Genomic DNA, 17,678 nt, shown 5'->3' on the forward strand with positions numbered 1-17,678 from the left:
CCCTGGGGGAGGATTAGGCAAATGAAGCCGCCGACGTCACTTCTTCTTCTTCTGCTTTGGGTTTACTGGCAGGCCGCAAACAACTTCACGGTGTATACTGCCACCCGAAGTCCCTGGCCAGAAGTCCCGGAGTTGGGGACTGGCTTCTACTGAAGCCTTCCGAGTAAATCGCCAGAACGCCGACACCTCCTCATCTCCACCGCTCCCATATTTTATTTTGTGTTGCCATAAATTAGTCTCTCTCATACATGCCAACCTTTCCAATCCAAATCCAAAAGAGATAGGTTTGCGCGTGGAAAATGTGAACGCTCAAATTAGGTAATCAGAAGAAATTTAACCACAGTAATTACAGGTATAAACCATGTATTTAATATATTGCATCACTTTTTGTATTTTTCACGAAAATTGGTCATACAATGTCCAGTCACTTTAGTGCTTGGTATGTAGCAGACTTGGTTTACTTGAGAAGTTCAGGGTCTGGTTTCCAGTTGCAGCAGGTGAATTTTTTGAAGATCTTTATCTTCTCTGCCAACAGACCTTTGTGTGCTTCTCTCCTCTCTGCGACACCTTGATACACTTGTGATCTGCTGTCCACTTGGCTTTAAACACATTGTCCCACCGCTTGGTGGGCTTCTTCTTCTCTGATGTGAATAAACAACACTGGGGCGCCAAGACCGAACACTGATCACGTGATGAGCAAATCCAATTTCATTGGATAGGAGCCAAATTCGAATCCATTGTCTATGGTGCGCCATGGGGCATTTTTATTTTTTATAATTTGGGAAGATTGAAATCGGTAGGGAAATCCAGCTAAATCGGTAGGCGGTAGAAACATGTTAAAAGTGGTAGACTACCGCCCACATCGGTAGGGTTGGCAGGTCTGCTCTTTGTGTTTGTGCGCTGGGCTAATGCTAATAATGCTAATGCGAGGATAATAAAATGGCGGCTTCGTTTTGGGAGTTTTACGGGGCGTGGTTTGCAATCCGCGTATCAAAAATAGGAACCTTTTTCTCCCCCGAAAGTCCCTGCTCTCTAGCAGGGATGGAAAACGGGGTAAAAAGGTTCTCATTAACTCATTTTAGTTCCGGATCTTTTTGGTGTGAACCAGTCTATGGTGTGAACGCAACATGTCGGAACTATATCGGAACTAAAGTGGAAAAAGTACTGCGGTGTGAAAGCGCCTATTGAGTTTAATAAATACACCTGCCTTGTATTGTATGGATTTTTTAGGAGGTTTTCATGGTTTGTTCACTTGAAATAACTGCTCACTTCACGCCCAAATAGTTTTATGATCCCCCTGTCTCTATTGGGACATCCTGATCTGCCTTTACTGACTACAGTAAACAGACAGTTACACATTATGTCCCCAAAAACAAAATGCATCACAAGCAGTGCACTAGTTTCAGAGATCACACTTTATTTGTTGCTTTGTAAATGTTGCCTCACTGGAGCCCCGAAAACAACATCATTGTGACGTGTCATTTATACTTAAACATATAATAAATAAACACCAATGTCTATGACATAGGGCCACCATAGAACTTAATACATATCTGGTAACCAGTGTTGTATTCAGAATCTTTGAAATATTCAGTCGAAACTTCTTGAGAAATTTCAATTCTTAAGGTTACCTAATTTACTTGAATTTACCCAATAAGTGTTAGGTTTCCTTTTATATTTGCCTCTACATGATGTCTGAAATTTAAAAGAGCTCTCCACACTCTAAGCAATACAATTATAGTGGAGAAACAATACAAAACAAGTAGATTCTTTTGTCACATATATCATAAATATTCTGAAGAAATACTGATGATCAATAACACACTTATAACTGATATAATAGAAATAAAAATGCTCTCAAAAGTCCTTAAACCTACAGAAGCTATATTGAATGCATGATTTCAGTGGTTTCTACAGCACTGAAATGTATTATGTTACCGAATCCAAATAGTAATGAGGGTTACATAGTTCTATAAAACAAATATGGTTCCAATTATGCTAATGAGAGCCTTACCTGCCTCAGCTTTGAATTATTTAACCTCATTTCAAGGAAAAGTCGAGGCCATGATTTAACTCCTTACAGTTTCATGTGAAATTTCCCTGGCTTGGATTACCCATGTTCCTGTTCTGTTTACAAGCAACATTTTCTAATTAAACTATTATTTTCCATTCAGTTCAATGGCTTTGTACTGAAAGTTTGATCACACAGTTAATAACACAGAGCACTACTCACAACAGTGAACTACGAGCTCTTCATACTCACATACACTGCAGGAGATGATGTTGCATTACAAATGACATCATGATGAAGGAGAAGAATGTCCACAAGTCACTAAATGTCCCTTCTGTGTTGACAGTGGGATATCAGTAGAATGGTTGATGAATTGCACAAAGTCACCAAGCAAACAGAAAACTCAGAAAGAGTGAAATGGAAAATAATTTCCTATGAATGGTAGAAATCTAACTTTTTTTCCCGTCTCTACGCAGAACTGAGCTCAGAGGAGGAAGACGAGGCTGAAGATTATCTGAACAGCGAGTACACTGAAGAGGAAGAGGAGTCCAAACTAGGGGTCCAGTTTGCAGCCAACACCAAGGTATACATATATTTGACTCAAAGATATTTGAGAGGTAATTTAAAGTGAATGGAAGCCAAATATCCCACGATAAACACAACAATCTTTTTAGTGTTGTAATAATGATGTTAGTCCAATGCTCAGAGAGGTTAACATTAACTTACTTATGATTTATCATCACAAGGGAATGAGATACCAAAGAGGAATTTAGCAGCAGAGATATATAGTCATCTAGTAATCTTACTACTATTTTTATTTTGAAAATGCCCCTTAATGTCTGTGGTTCTTATTTGACTGAGAAAGTTATTTTTGGAGTTCGTATTCAGTGCTTTATATGAGTTTATTGGTATGTACTTTTTAAACAAATTTGCAGTGTGACACAATGCCTAAACTAAATAAAGTATACTTTACATCTACTCTGAAAGTTATTGTTAACCTAGGACCAACCATTAAACCGAACTGAGTGAAGGAGGCAGATTTATGTCAGAGGGCTGGAGGTTTATGAGGTACGAAGCGGCTGTGAACTTTAAATATTTATCTTGGATATCTGGTCAGTTTACATTTACAAAAAAAGGATGTGTTCAATGAGATAACTGCAGCTTCGTCGTGCACGCATCGTAAGTAACCGTTAATCAATAATCCTCACTGTCTGTTCCAACAGGGACCTGGAGGCACAAGAAGACCTCCGTCCCAGGACGTGCAGTTTGAAGGCCAGGGCCTGATGGAGGTCAAGCAGCTGGTGGAGCAGAAGAGGGCGGTGGAGAGAGAGCTGGGGGAGCTGAAGGCTCAGCTGGAGAAGGCCGGCTTCTCCTCACTTTCACAGATGAGGTAAGATGATTACGATGAGGATTACGGCTCAACGTTTCCTACTACTAAGTATTGCCCTTGAAGTAACCTTCCTCCCCTGTGACACTGTAGTGGGAATTGATTGCAGTTGAAAGTATTCCCAAACAAACACACTATTTCCTGATGTTTAATAAAAAATACAATTAACAGATAGTATATAAGCGTCTTTGAGCGCTGAAAACGTGCTTGATAAATAAAATGTATTATTATTATTAATATTATTATTATTATATTCAGATTTTTTGTTAGCCTTTTCAAGAAATTAAACTATTTTGTGTTTTTTTAAATGTAAGTTTGTCTGAGAGCGACAGATGGGAAGACTGAGTAATAAGACATAAACGTACACATTATGTTTTGGTCTTTTAATGGGATATTCTCTGAAAAATAAAGATAAAAAACTACAAAGGGACAAGAAGAGCAAAGACCTTGCAAAGTCTGTTTCCATTTATAAAAAAGAATGCTCGTATCTGCCCATGATTCATATCTTTTCCAAAATGTTATGAGTTCTTGCTCGGCCTACGCTAAACTAATCCACCAAGGTTATTACAATTGGGTAAAACCTCTAGTCTTCCGTCATTCTGCTGACGAACACCAAAATAATGGAGCTAATGGTAACACACCTATCCATTCAACACAAAGTGGCATTAAGCATTTTTGGGCCACTACAGGGCAACAGGATATTTCTAACCCTCCACCTCTATTCGAGGGAGGCATCAGTAGGTTAGTGTGTCCCTGGGCAAGACCCTTCACCCCAAATTGCTCCTGTGGGGATTGCCCACAGTATTGAGTATGTAAGTCGTTTTGGATAAAAGCGTCTAACAAGTGACATGTAATGTCATGTAATGTAATGTAATATTCCACTTTTTTAAAGGAGAGCTCTATTTAGCCTGAAAGCAGAGAACGGAGATTTGAAGCATCAGCTGACTGAAGGCCTGCAGGCCGACAGTAAGCAGGGTGTGGACGGCGAAGAAGAGGAGGTGGAGGAGTTGGAAGTGACCATAGCAGGGGTTAAGGAGGATGAAGAAGAGGAGGAAAACTCTGGAATGTGGGACACCTGGGATGGCGATCTGACTCTCTTGCAGACCAACATGCAGAGTGGAGTGGAGCAGAGAGCCAAAAGACCTCAGACCCTGCAGCTGCTCAGCAACACCTCGCAGGTAGGGACCACTCAGCAGAACAAAACGTAAGAGGAAAAAACGTGTGCGCAGAAATAAGGATGTTTTAGGTACTTGTGGGCTAGCTGTCGCTTCTTTTTAAAAACGGCTAGCTGGCTCCCCCACATTAACTTTTTCATTTGTCAAAATAACAAACATTAATCCTAGGGGTTAGGGTTATTTAGAGAGTCTGAAAAAAACTAAAAAAGTGGCGACAGATAACCCATAAGTACCTTGTTTTATTTCATTTTAAGACTTATTTAATCTGTTATTGGTTCTTCATTTGGCGTTATCCTTGTTGAAAGTCTAACCCTTATTTTAATTTGTCACTCAGGATGCTCCTGGACAGGGCGCCACATCCTCTGTCTTGTGTGGAAAGTCAGTCCGTCTGCAGCAGAAGAGCAAAGAGCTTCGAGAGAGATTGATGGTGTCTGAAGCCACCGTGCAGGCTCAAGCCGAGCAGCTCAAAGACTACAGGGAGCTGCTCAGTGAGTGGACATAGCTACATCTACTCAGCAACATAAGCAAAAGAAACATCAGTAATTGTTTGTTGCTAGTGGTGTCAGCTGCAAATACACTGGAACAAAGTTTCTTCTTCTTCTGTGTGTACAGCAGAGACAGCCGTGGAGCAGGACAGTAAGCAGGTCCAGGTGGATCTGCAGGACATGGGCTATGAGACCTCCGGCCGCAGTGAGAATGAAGCGGAGAGGGAGGACACCAGCAGCCCAGGTACATATAACCGTTTAAACATTGTCAGAGGCACAGTTTTAGAAAACAACCATACAAGAAAAGGGGGAAAAAAGTGAAACTATTAATTATTTACTAGGTTATATAAACTATATATATACATTTCAAAGCTTTTCCTGCTGGTTAGTTGTAGTAGCATCACAAAAACACCGGAGGGCGGCAGCGCACAATATACTGTCTTCACATTGACACATTTGCAGTGGTATTTAGATACTTTGCTTCAGTTGAAATGTACAATGTACACTTTTGCAAGGCAAAAATACATATTTTTAACTACTCATATTATTTTGACTTTCTGAAATGTAATCTTTGTACAATAGTTCACTACAATGTTAAGAAAATTGCTATAGAAACAGTTTTTCTTTTTATTATATTATTTATTATACTACAACTCACATTTAGTAAACTCAAACAGATATTTTAATTTTTACAGCACTTTACCAGTGAGCAGATCCTCTGACACAGCACAACAAGCAGCCTTTAAAGGTCTCCTATTATACTATTTTTAGGCATATATTATGTCAAAAAAACATGTCTATGAAGTGTTTTGCTCAAAATACCAAACAAATCACTCATTCTAGCCATGCCTCATATCCCTCTATTTCAACCCTGTTAAAGAAGTGCTGATTCTGGGTCCTTAGCTAAAAAAAAAAAAACGAGAGGGGGGGGGGAGCTTTTGCCTGCTCAGGAGAACTCTACGCAGATACTCAGCTAAGTGCTGCTGTGATTAAACGCCATATCATGTTCAAAACCACATCAAGGATTATTTCTGGAGCAGTATGGAGCTCAAAGACATAAGAAAAGTGCATTTTGCATGATAGGAGACCTTTAAAATGTCTTGAAACATTTTAAATAAAAGGCACAGGTCTGGGATTATTGCAGTGCTGTCGGTTAAAACTGTATGTGTTCCACTACAGTGCATGAGCATGTGATGTAAAGGAACCATGGGAAAGTGTTTTTTGTATAACTCCTCAGTGCTGCTGCTTCCAGGACTCAGATGAATGTGTGTTCTGTTTGTTCCCGGACAGAGTTTGATGATCTGGAGATGTGCACGTCTCTGGACTGTGGTTCCCAGTGGTGGCCTGCCAACAGCGGCAGCAAGGGCTCCACCTTAACCAAGACCCCCCCTCAGAGCTCCAGGGATGGGGACGAGATGTCCTCTCTGCAGCGCCTGGTGGAGGACCTCCGCTCCCAGCTGTCCCGCTCTCAGGGGGTGATCCGCGGGCTGCAGAGCCGGCTACGCTCCCTCTCCACCTCCAGCGACTACGGACCCTCCACCCCCCGCAAGGTCAACTGGTCCTTCCAGGCCTCGCCCACCCAGAGCGGGGCGGAAGATGACGAGGGTTGGCAGTCCTCAGACGGAGGTGCTCTGGCCTCTCCCCATCACCCCCAAGCAGACAAGGGCTTGCTGGAACTGGTGTCCCGCGTGGACGCTCTGGAGGACCAGCTGAGGAAAGGAGGCAAGGAGCCAGGCAGCGAGGATGTGAAGTCTGCCACATGGCCGGGGTCAGTACGAGGACATTTCCTCATTTTTCTTTATTTTTCAAGTTGATATATACATCAGATCACAGCAGAATACATTTCCATATTTTTAAGTAAAGTAAGAAGTAAAACATGTATAAAGAAAAAGGAAATAAAAAATAAATAAAAACATTTACTTAAAAGCATTTAAAAAATGTACATACAAGTGAACCTGATTTTAATAATATCATTTAATGTACATCCATCCATCCATCTTCTCCCGCTTATCCGTGGTCGGGTCGCGGAGGTAACAGTTCCAGCAGAGAGCCCCAAACTTTCTTTTCCCTGGCCACATCAACCAGTTCTGACTGGGGGATCCCAAGGCGCTCCCAGGCCAGCGAAGAGATATAATCCCTCCATCTGGTTCTAGGTCTACCCCTTGGTCTCTTCCCAGCTGGACGTGCCTGGAACCTCCCTAGGGAGGCGCCCAGGTGGCATCCTAACTAGGTGCCCGAACCACCTCAACTGGCTCCTTTCGACGCGAAGGAGGAGCGGTTCAACTCCGAGTCCCTCCCGGATGACCGAACTTCTCACCTTATCCCTAAGGGAGACACCAGCCACCCTGCGGAGAAAATCCATCTCGGCCGCTTGTACCCGCAATCTCGTTTTTTCGGTCATGACCCATCCTTCATGACCATATGTGAGGGTAGGAACGAAAATGGCGCGGTAGACAGAGAGCTTTGCCTTCTGGCTCAGCTCCCTTTTCGTCACAACGGTGCGGTAAAGAGACTGCAGTACCGCTCCCGCTGCTCCGATTCTCCGACCCATCTCACGCTCCATTGTTCCCTCACTCGAGAACAACACCCCGAGATACTTGAACTCCTTCACTTGGGGTAAGGACTCATTCCCTACTTGGAGTGGACAGTCCATCGGTTTCCTGCTGAGAACCATGGCCTCAGATTTGGAGGTGCTGATCCTCATCCCAGCCGCTTCACACTCTGTTGCGAACCGATCCAGTGAGTGCTGAAGGTCGCAGACCGATGAAGCCATCAGAACCACATCTTCTGCAAAAAGCAGTGGTGCAATCCTTAGTCCACCGAACTGCAGACCCCCTCCCCCACGACTACGCCTCGAAATCCGATCCATGTATATTACAAACAGGATTGGTGACAAAGTGCAGCCTTGGTGGAGGCCAACCCTCACCTGAAATGGGTCCGACTTACTGCCGAGGACCCGGACACAGCTCTCGCTTTGGGAGTACAGAGATTGGATGGCCCTGAGTAGAGACCCCCTCACCCCATACTCCCGCAGCACCTCCCACAGTGACTCCCTGGGAACCCGGTCATACGCCTTCTCCAAGTCTACAAAACACATGTAGACTGGATAAGCGTACTCCCAGGCCCCCTCCAGGATCCTTGCGAGAGTAAAAAGCTGATCCGTCGTTCCACGACCAGGACGGAATCCGCATTGTTCCTCCTCAATCTGAGGTTCGACAATCGGCCTGACCCTCCTTTCGAGTACCTTAGAGTAAACTTTCCCGGGGAGGCTGAGTAGTATGATGCCTCTGTAATTGGCACACACCCTCTGATCCCCCTTTTTAAAAAGGGGAACCACCACCCCGGTCTGCCACTCCTTCGGTACTGTTTCCGACTTCCACGCAACGTTGATGAGACATGTCAACCATGACAGTCCCTCAACACCCAGAGCCTTCAGCATTTCTGGGCGGATCTCATCCACCCCCGGGGCTTTGCCACTGTGAAGTTGTTTGACGACCTCAGTGACCTCCCCCCGGGAGATTGGTGTCGGTCCCCATTCATACTCCAGCTCTGCCTCTAACATAGAGGGCGGAGTTGTCGGGTTCAGGAGTTCCTCAAAGTGCTCCTTCCACCGCCCTAACACTCCATCAGTTGAGGTCAACAACGTCCCATCCTTACTGTACACAGCTTGGATGGTTCCCTGCTTCCCCCTCCTGAGGTGTCGGACAGTTTTCCAGAACAACTTTGGTGCCGCCCGAAAGTCTTTTTCCATGTCTTCTCCGAACTTCTCCCACGCCCGCTGCTTTGCCTCGGCCACGGCTGAGGCTGCTGCCCTTCGGGCCTGTCGGTACCTTGCAACTGCCTCGGGATCCCCCGGGATAACAAATCCCTGAAGGCCTCCTTCTTCAGTCGGACGGCTTCCCTGACCACCGGTGTCCACCAGGAGGTTCGAGGGTTACCGCCCCTTGAGGCACCTAGGACCTTGAGACCACAGCTCCCCGCCGCGGCTTCGGCAATAGAGGCTTTGAACACCGACCACTCTGGTTCAATGTCCCCAACCTCCACAGGAATGCCCGAAAAGCTCCGCCGGAGGTGTGAGTTGAAGGCCTCCTGAACTTGGGCCTCCTCCAGACGTTCCCAGTTCACCCGAACTACACGTTTGGGCTTACCAGGTCTATCTAGAGGCTTCCCCCGCCACTCGACCCAACTCACCACCAGATGGTGATCAGTTGACAACTCCGCCCCTCTCTTGTCCAAAACATACGGCCTCAGGTCCGATGATACGATAACGAAATCGATCATGGACCTTCTGCCTAGGGTGCTCTGGTACCACGTACACTTATGAGCATCCTTATGTTCGAACATGGTGTTTGTTATGGCCAATCCATGACTAGCACAGAAGTCCAGTAACAAACCACCACTCCGGTTCAGATCAGGGGGGCCGTTCCTCCCAATCACTCCCCTCCAAGTGTCTCCATCATTGCCCACATGTGCGTTGAAGTCTCCCAGCAAGATTAAAGAGTCCCCTTCAGGAGCCCCATACAGGACTCTTTCCAGGGTCTCCAAGAAGGCCGTATACTCTGAACTGCTGTTGGGTGCATAAGCACACACAACAGTCAGAGTTTTCCCCCCCATAACCCGCAGGCGTAGGGAGGCAACCCTCTCGTCCACTGGGGTAGACTCCAACAACGAAGCACCCAACCGGGGACTTGTGAGTATCCCCACACCCGCCCGGCGCCTCACACCTTGAGCAACTCCGGAGAAGAATAGAGTCCAACCCCTATCCAGAAGTAAGGTTCCAGAGCCGACGCTGTGCGTAGAGGTGAGCCCAACCAGATCCAACTGGTAATGCTCCACCTCCCGCACAAGCTCCGACTCCTTCCCCCCCAGAGAGGTGACGTTCCACGTCCCCAAAGCCAGCTTCTGTCGCCTGGGTCTGGTCCGTCGAGACCCTCTGCCTTCACTGCCACCCTTCTGGCAGCGCACCCGACCCCATCGCTGTTTCCCGTAGGTGGTGGGCCCGCGGGACGGAGAAGCGGAGGTGTTGCCCACGTCGCCTTTTCGGGCTGTGCCCGGCCGGGCTCCGTGGCAAGCCCGGCCACCAGACGCTCGCCGACGAGTCCTCCTTCTGGGCCTGGCTCCAGAAGGGGACCCCGGGCTTCCTCCGGGCCGGGTATCCTCACTTCGTGTGTCGTCTTTCATGAGGTCTTGTGAACCAATCTTAGTCTGGCCCCTTGCCTGAGACCAATTTGCCATGGGAGACCCTACCAGGAACACAAGGTTCCAGACAACACAGCCCCCAGGTTCATCAGGGCACACAAACCTCTCTACCACGGTAAGGTGCTGGTTCTTCAGAGAACCAGCAATATCAACACAATATCTGTTTTTTGTAATTACTGCACATATTTTATTCCATTCTATTTCAATGTAAATACTGCTATATTTTACTATATTTGTTATAGTTTTTTTAATGTTATTATAGTTTTCTTAAAATAGTTCTCTATCTGTGTTTTTAATTTTTGTTTTACTTGTATGTATGCACCACAACACCTAGTCATTCCTCGTATGTTTCAACTTACCTGGTAATAAACCTGCTTCTGTTTCTGATTCTGATTCTGAATACAGATGATCTGGAAACAAACATTTTCTGGACATGAATGTAAATGCTTTACTGCAGGCCTCCGTCAGTTTCAGTCCATGTTAATCAAGCGTAACCACAGATGCTTTTTATGTAAACTCAGCCGTCTGAAAGTCAGAGGGGATTAACTGACACGAGAATGGGAACGTACCGTCCCATTAGGCCATGTGACCAAAGGGAAGCTTCAGTGATGACATTTAGAGGCTGGACTGGTCCTGCTTAGGAACCTGCTCCTACAACAAGTGGAGTTATAGGCCAAGAGTTCAGGATCTGTGCAACAGATATAAATAATTTTTTTATTCTATCAATATATACTGTACAGATGAAAACACACCTTTCTTAGGGTAAAGCTATCAAGCCAGTTACAGAATCTGAACCTTAGAACATTATCATTGTTGAGAAAAAGTTTTAGTCATACAGATAAAACTATGTTTGAAAAACGGCAGAGGGACATCTGCTATCATGAGGTATTATTCATTTCTATTTATAATGCTAATGGATAAGCTTCAGACATATTTATTATTTGCATAATCCTTTTTTATAATTTGTATCTATTGACCTTATTGCAATAATAATGTCTAATTAATAATGTCAAAACATTTTTTTTATATTACCTCATTTGTATTTGGTTGTATCATTTTTAGACCATTTGGATGTATGGGTGTGATGATCTTGTAAATAGGATTGTTTAAGTCGCTGAAACAATGAGTAAAAAAGCACAAAGCCTATGATTTGCAATGAGACAATCCGGACACATATAGGATTTAGTTTATTATGATAAAAAATAGAAGGAGGAAATGTGTTGTGTGTTGCTTTTGTAGACTGGTTAGTTAAAAAAAATTGCTGTAGTTCCCTAGGATGAGTATTGTGATTCAAATAATAAACATCAAAACTGGTTCAGTTGTGTTCATCATCTATTATCTCACATATAGATAACAACACTGATTTCTCTATTTATTTTTCTTTAGTAAATTCGACACCCTGATCCAGGCCCAGGCCAGAGAGCTGTCTCACCTCCGCCAGCGTCTGAGGGAGGGTCGGGGGGTGTGCAACATCCTCACCCAGCACCTGGGGGACACCACCAAGGCCTTCGAGGAGCTGCTGAGGGCCAACGACATCGACTACTACATGGGCCAGAGCTTCAGGGAGCAGCTGGCTCAGAGCGGGGCTCTGGCCCAGCGGGTCAGCGCCAAGATCAGCGGACGTGAGTGGCCTGCTTTGATTCACTTGATATACAGCAGTGATATGGAGTCTCAAAGATGTCCGAGTTTATTTGACACATTAACATAGCACATTAACGTACCCAGATGTTAGCACCATAAGGTATCCCTTGAAAAAAGCTAAGTTAGTTTATGATACTTACAAGTTTTGATCAGAGTGGTATTCTCCATATATTGACACCACTTTCATAGCTGAAGCGCAATAGCAAACGGCTAATGTAAACAAACTACAAGACGGTCATGACTCCCTTCACCACCGCTAAGCTAACGCCGGCTAATATTTGGTGTGATAACGCTTAGCAATCTCTTTCCGTCACGTGTTAGCAACCGCCGTTTTAAAGACACGTATACAAGCTGCAATCATACACAAGTGGGGTATTTACTGACATGTTTTAGCTGTTAAGCTTGTATTAACCACAGACTTTATTTTAGGCATCTAACAAAAAACTGACTTTGAGACGAGGGAATCCAAAAGTGCTTAAATGCTAACTCTTTCCAACAGGAGATCGTCATGAAGATCCAGATGAGAAAACAGAGCTGCTCGCTATCCGGTCAGTGCTCGTGTGTGTGTGTGTGTGTGTGTGTGTGTGTGTGTGTGTGTGTGTGTGTGTGTGTGTGTGTGTGTGTGTGTGTGTGTGTGTGTGTGTGTGTGTGTGTGTGTGGGGTGTTCTGCATTACAGCAGGCCTGATCTCGGTCAATGGAAAGTACTGGTTTGTGACGCTAGCACCGATGTTTGTTCCTCAGTGCAGAATAATTCAATGCTCACTCGATAATTTGCCATGATCTCACAGGATAATGAATGACAGAGCTAATTGGTTAATTAATGAGGGAGGGCAAGAGGCAGAGGGCTGGATATAGACATCTAATTAACAGAAGGCAATTGGCAATTTTAAAAACATTTTGTTACAATTCTTCAGACTAAAAAATACATTTGTATCCACTCAATGTTAGTCACGGCACCATTGAAAATCATCTAGCAATGCTATTTCATGATTTATTTCCTTTTTCATTATTAGGTACATTTAATTATGAAATAATGATTAAACATAATTAATATAACTTATAATGAAACGTTATCAGAGTGGGATTGGTTAGCTTCCACCCTTTCTATATTATGTTTCTTACATAATAATTGTTTACATAAAAAAAAGTTCTACACATGTACAACACATGAACCAAAAAGATAAAGGGCTCCTTTTTTCTTTTTCTTTTTTAAATCAAACACTTTTAAAACCAATATCAACTCAACAATGGTTGCATATGTTAATACGTAACCCTCCACCGCCCAAACCATACAACTCATTAATTTGAGCTGAGGAGTCGTGGCCAGCAGGTTGGCTGGTGCACGGGGACTTTAACTGCCCGGACAATCTCACAGCTAATTAGGCAGACAGCTAAAAGAGAGTAAGGACAAAGGGGGACAAATGGGAGTTCTGTGAAGGGCACACAAACAGTTACACAAGAGGAACAACAAAGTCTTATGTCCTGTTGTAGAATTTTGGGTTTATTACAGAATCAAAAAATCTAATATTTGTATAAATCTAAACTTAAATAATCCATATTTCGATGCTATTAAAGGGGCCCTATCATGCTTTATGGGGGGTTTTCCCTTTCCTGAAGTGTGTTGTCGGTTTTGGTGCATGTAAATGGCCTGCAAAGGCTAAAATCCCAAAGTTCCATTTAGAGGGAGTTTCTCTCCCACACATTACCCACCTGACTGAAACACTTAGGTTGGACTCCTTATGTAACATAATGACATCGTTATGTCACACTCGCGCTTCTATTGGATAGTGCTCAAACACATTGTATCTGAAATGCTAAGGGGTGGACCATGTCTAAGCGGTTGACCAATCACAACAGAGCCGACCAGCTAACCAATCAGAGCAGACTGGGCTCTGGTTTCAGACAGAGGGTGAAAAGAGGTGCTGCAGCACAGGCAGTATGAGGGAAAAAACATTAAAGCATGGAGACATGCACAGTAAAAGCACAACATACAAATATGAACCTGATTCAGTATAATATGTCCTCTTTGATAATAAAATGTGCTATATATAGAGTACAAATTGTGGGGAAAGAATTTCCTTCAACTTTTTTACAGAGCTTTTAGATTCCATTAGCTCTTTTTTTATTATATTTTTTAAGACTTAACAAGGAATTGGTGAGTGAGTCTAAGGCATGTATGATGTCGGATGTGCATGAAACCATACTAAGTCCCAAAACAGTAGCGGTTGGGAGTCACCTTTGAGGTACAACTTTATCAAAATAATCAATTTAACCGTTTTGCACGATTCCTTAAATAATAATACTATATTAAGTCCAATATATGATTATGCTGAAGAGCTGTAAGGCTTTCGTTTTTTCCACAAAATTCTTTTTACTCTGGTAATGGGGTACTTGGCAGATTAAATATGTCAAAGGAGGTTAAGTTATAAAAAAAAAGCTCAGCATAAACACCTAAAACCCATTTTATTAAGACTATTTTATAAAAGATTTAAGCGCAGCTGTCCCTTTTGGCCAAAACTGAAAGTGCAGCATGTGGCTGTCTCTTCTGGATGAGTGGTGAACGTCCTGGATGTTCAGTCGTGTGTAGCATGACACCTAAATCTGTTTCATAGCACAGCTCTTTGATTTTCCTACCTAGGTGGGATTACGAGTGAAATAGCTAAAAGGTGCAACATGAATTGCAATGTATTAACTGAAATGTGTCAAATTTAAGTAAATTGTTGACTAATGATAACATGAAGTAAGCTAAAAATGCAAAAATAACAATGGTATGGTTTTTCAAACTGGACCGCTGTTAGTGCCAGGACAAAACCCGATACATTTGTTTTGAGTTTCCCCTCAGAGAACCAGACAGACAGAGGGAGAGGCCTGCAGTAATCTAACATCATGTTGTTGCAGCACAGATGGCAAACCAGATGTGAAGAGGGGAATTATGTGTGTGTTCTGCGACTGTCCCAATGATTCTGGGTGTACTTACAGTGTGTGGCTTTATGCACATGTGTGTTTAGAGGGGGTTTTAGTCAATTCTATGCATTACCTTAATTCACACTAGGACATGATTTGTATGTGTATACAATCAAATAGTGTTAGTGCATGAAAAAACTACTGTTATATATTTTCCAAGCAATTGCCAGTAATTTAGGAGTAAACGCAGGGTGTAAGTATATAATCTAGGTCCTTGGTTATTCATTTCCTGCAATTAATTATGCCAAAATCCAACCTAAAACCCTCCTCATTTGGAACAAAAAGATTGCCAGTGAACATAACTTAATCCAGGCGGCAATTTCATTGTTGTAAAACCTATTTGGCAAATCTATTCAGTGCTATTATAAATGTAACTTTAGGAGACAAGGCTGGAAAATAATGAATGAACAAAGATTGACACACATATCAGTGGATCAGTACACATGGGAGTACAAAGTTACACAATTAACACATAGGAAAAGGAAGCTGGGATTACATTATCCATAAAGTGTTGTTTGTCCAACCCATTTGTTAGTTTCACGACTGAGTACTGTAAAACCGTCAAACTTAATTTATTAAAACATGCACTACAAAGTCAAAAAGTGTTGAAAACAACAGAAAGCAATTTCAAAAGCTAGTGGAGATCACAAAGTTTCTGAAAAATAATAAATCATGTGACACCCAAAAGCAGTATGGCATTAAAAAAACGAAATGTTCTTTCCACGAATTGTGTAAGAGTGTCAGGGTTTGGTGCCGTTATGTTGGAGCGGGGGTTCATGTTTTTTTTTTATTTCACTCCCAGACGGCAACGAACGATAAATTAGGCTCCAGTCAAAATATATATAATAAGATGTATATTATATATATATATATATATATATAACATATAGTTTAATTTTTTTTTACATTTTCTGGCAGACACCACACACTAAGGAGATACCAAGCCATTGGAGGTGACCAAATAAAACGTACTGTTACCTTGATTCAAATTCGGAATTTCTTGAAAATTGAAAATTGTTGAAAACATTTGAGATAAAAAAAAGTTAATTACTCAACAAAAAAATATAACATAAATCTTTTTGTTTTTAATCAGAATACTTCAAAAGATTAAATATTAATAAATACAAAATTAAATTAAAAGAATGACCATAACCATATGAGGATAGTGTACAGTAAATAATTAAAAATAAAATAGAACAAAAAAGTTTCTAACAAAAGTATTTTATATACACAAGAAGTACAAATAAAAATGTGCACAGTGTACTATATACATGTATATACAAATATATGGTGTATTGGTATTAAGACATTTTAATGCTGAAATGTAACACGGTATACCTTAAAGGTTAAGGTTTATCTGGCAAGTCATGAATAAACAAATATTTTCCTTGACTGTGGTTTGATAAATATACAATATAGATAAATGTATGTCCACATATCGTGTGAGTTTAATTGCACTGATGGCGTAATGCCACCAAGGCTTTTACTGCTTGCACCGGGCTCAGGGCATGTTGGAATGCCCTCTAATCAGGTTAAGTTATTAAGACCTCCAATGGGGAGGGAACTGGGTCACAGGCAGCTAAACGCAGAGAGCGCGAGAGAGAGCTAGAGAGGGAGGGAGGGAAAACGTGAGAGGAAGCAGCAGAAGGATGTAGCTCAATGGAGAGCAGCAGTCGTATGAAGCACATGATGCCAAACATCCAGCACTGCTTTGATCTGTATTAAGGTTTTCTCAAAACTAGACTTTGTTTTAATTCGTGGACAGAGGATAATGCAGTTTTGAATTTGAATGTATTTGCCATTCCATACTTGAGTTTCTGTCGTTGGATTTTCTGCAAACTAAAGCTGCATGTCAAGTTTTCTTCTGGTAAAACGTGTCTTCTTCCATTATTGGACACTTTCAACTTTTCAACAAACTCTGAAAAAAAGAACAACACTTTTATGAATTCATTCCTCCACCAGAGACGGAGCTTGCATGGTTTTGCGGGTGGACAGTACATGGACAAACAAGCAGAAGAAACAGGAATGAAGTGCTTCTTTGTGGAGGATCATTCATTCAGCTTCTGTTTCACTCTATTTCTGATGGGCACTGCAGCGTAAACACACGAGCCCTCGGGATACGGACATCAGCGTATACGCACATCCCTCTCCTCCCTCTCATCCCTCTCTGCGTTGCTCTTTCGTCACTACATCTCTCCCTTCAGGGTTGATGCTGCTGCGTTTGCTGCTGGGATAGGCTGTGTCCATCAGAGGCTTCCCTTTTAAGAGTACTATTCAACACTTCAATGCAAACAAGACTTATTTTTGGACCGTAGAAGTTGAAAGAAAAGAAGGAACATTTAGAAGAAAAAGAGAATGAGAGTGCAGCTGCATGTTTCCTCAGGCAGTTGACTCGTTTTATTCACCACAGAGCTATTCATACAAATTTTTAACAATATTTTATGTTTCAAGTTCTCTCATGCTGCCAGGGTAAAATCTCTGGACATCATTCTGTTGTTGCAGAAGAAAATCCTTTTAAATCTGCTTTGTAAAATAATATTTTTAGTTTTTTCTGGCATCAAATTGCACTCTCCACTCACTCGGCTTTGTATCCTTGCAGTCATGGCTACCTCAGAGTTTAGTTTGGGATTTTTTTGGTTAGCCCCTGTGCTCTTGGCCCACACACTCCCTGGATCTGTGCGTAAATGAGGCAGACACAATCTCTCTTCCTGGGAAGCACCAACTTAATCAGAGGATTTGCTCTGCGTTTCACCTGATCGCCCACACACTCAGTCATCCCTCTATTCCTTTATCCCTCTCTGACACTGTACCTGCC

At 42.7% G+C, this 17,678-nt stretch overlaps 1 protein-coding gene across 4 annotated transcripts in view; it reads left to right on the forward strand.

Moving 5' to 3' along the window:
* The window catches only part of pde4dip (phosphodiesterase 4D interacting protein), a 47,287-nt gene that overhangs the window by 11,857 nt on the left and 17,752 nt on the right, over window positions 1-17,678 (forward strand). For all 4 annotated transcript variants that reach the window (XM_079688796.1, XM_079688794.1, XM_079688797.1 and 1 more), the window contains exons 13-20: window positions 2,488-2,594; window positions 3,235-3,401; window positions 4,291-4,576; window positions 4,908-5,061; window positions 5,186-5,302; window positions 6,349-6,826; window positions 11,644-11,879; window positions 12,398-12,446. In XM_079688796.1, coding sequence (XP_079544922.1) covers window positions 2,488-2,594; window positions 3,235-3,401; window positions 4,291-4,576; window positions 4,908-5,061; window positions 5,186-5,302; window positions 6,349-6,826; window positions 11,644-11,879; window positions 12,398-12,446 — 1,594 coding nt within the window. The remainder of the gene's footprint in view (window positions 1-2,487; window positions 2,595-3,234; window positions 3,402-4,290; window positions 4,577-4,907; window positions 5,062-5,185; window positions 5,303-6,348; window positions 6,827-11,643; window positions 11,880-12,397; window positions 12,447-17,678) is intronic.

The sequence above is a fragment of the Notothenia rossii genome (assembly GCF_949606895.1).
Source record: "Notothenia rossii genome assembly, chromosome: 1".
NCBI classification, from domain to species: Eukaryota; Metazoa; Chordata; class Actinopteri; order Perciformes; family Nototheniidae; genus Notothenia; species Notothenia rossii.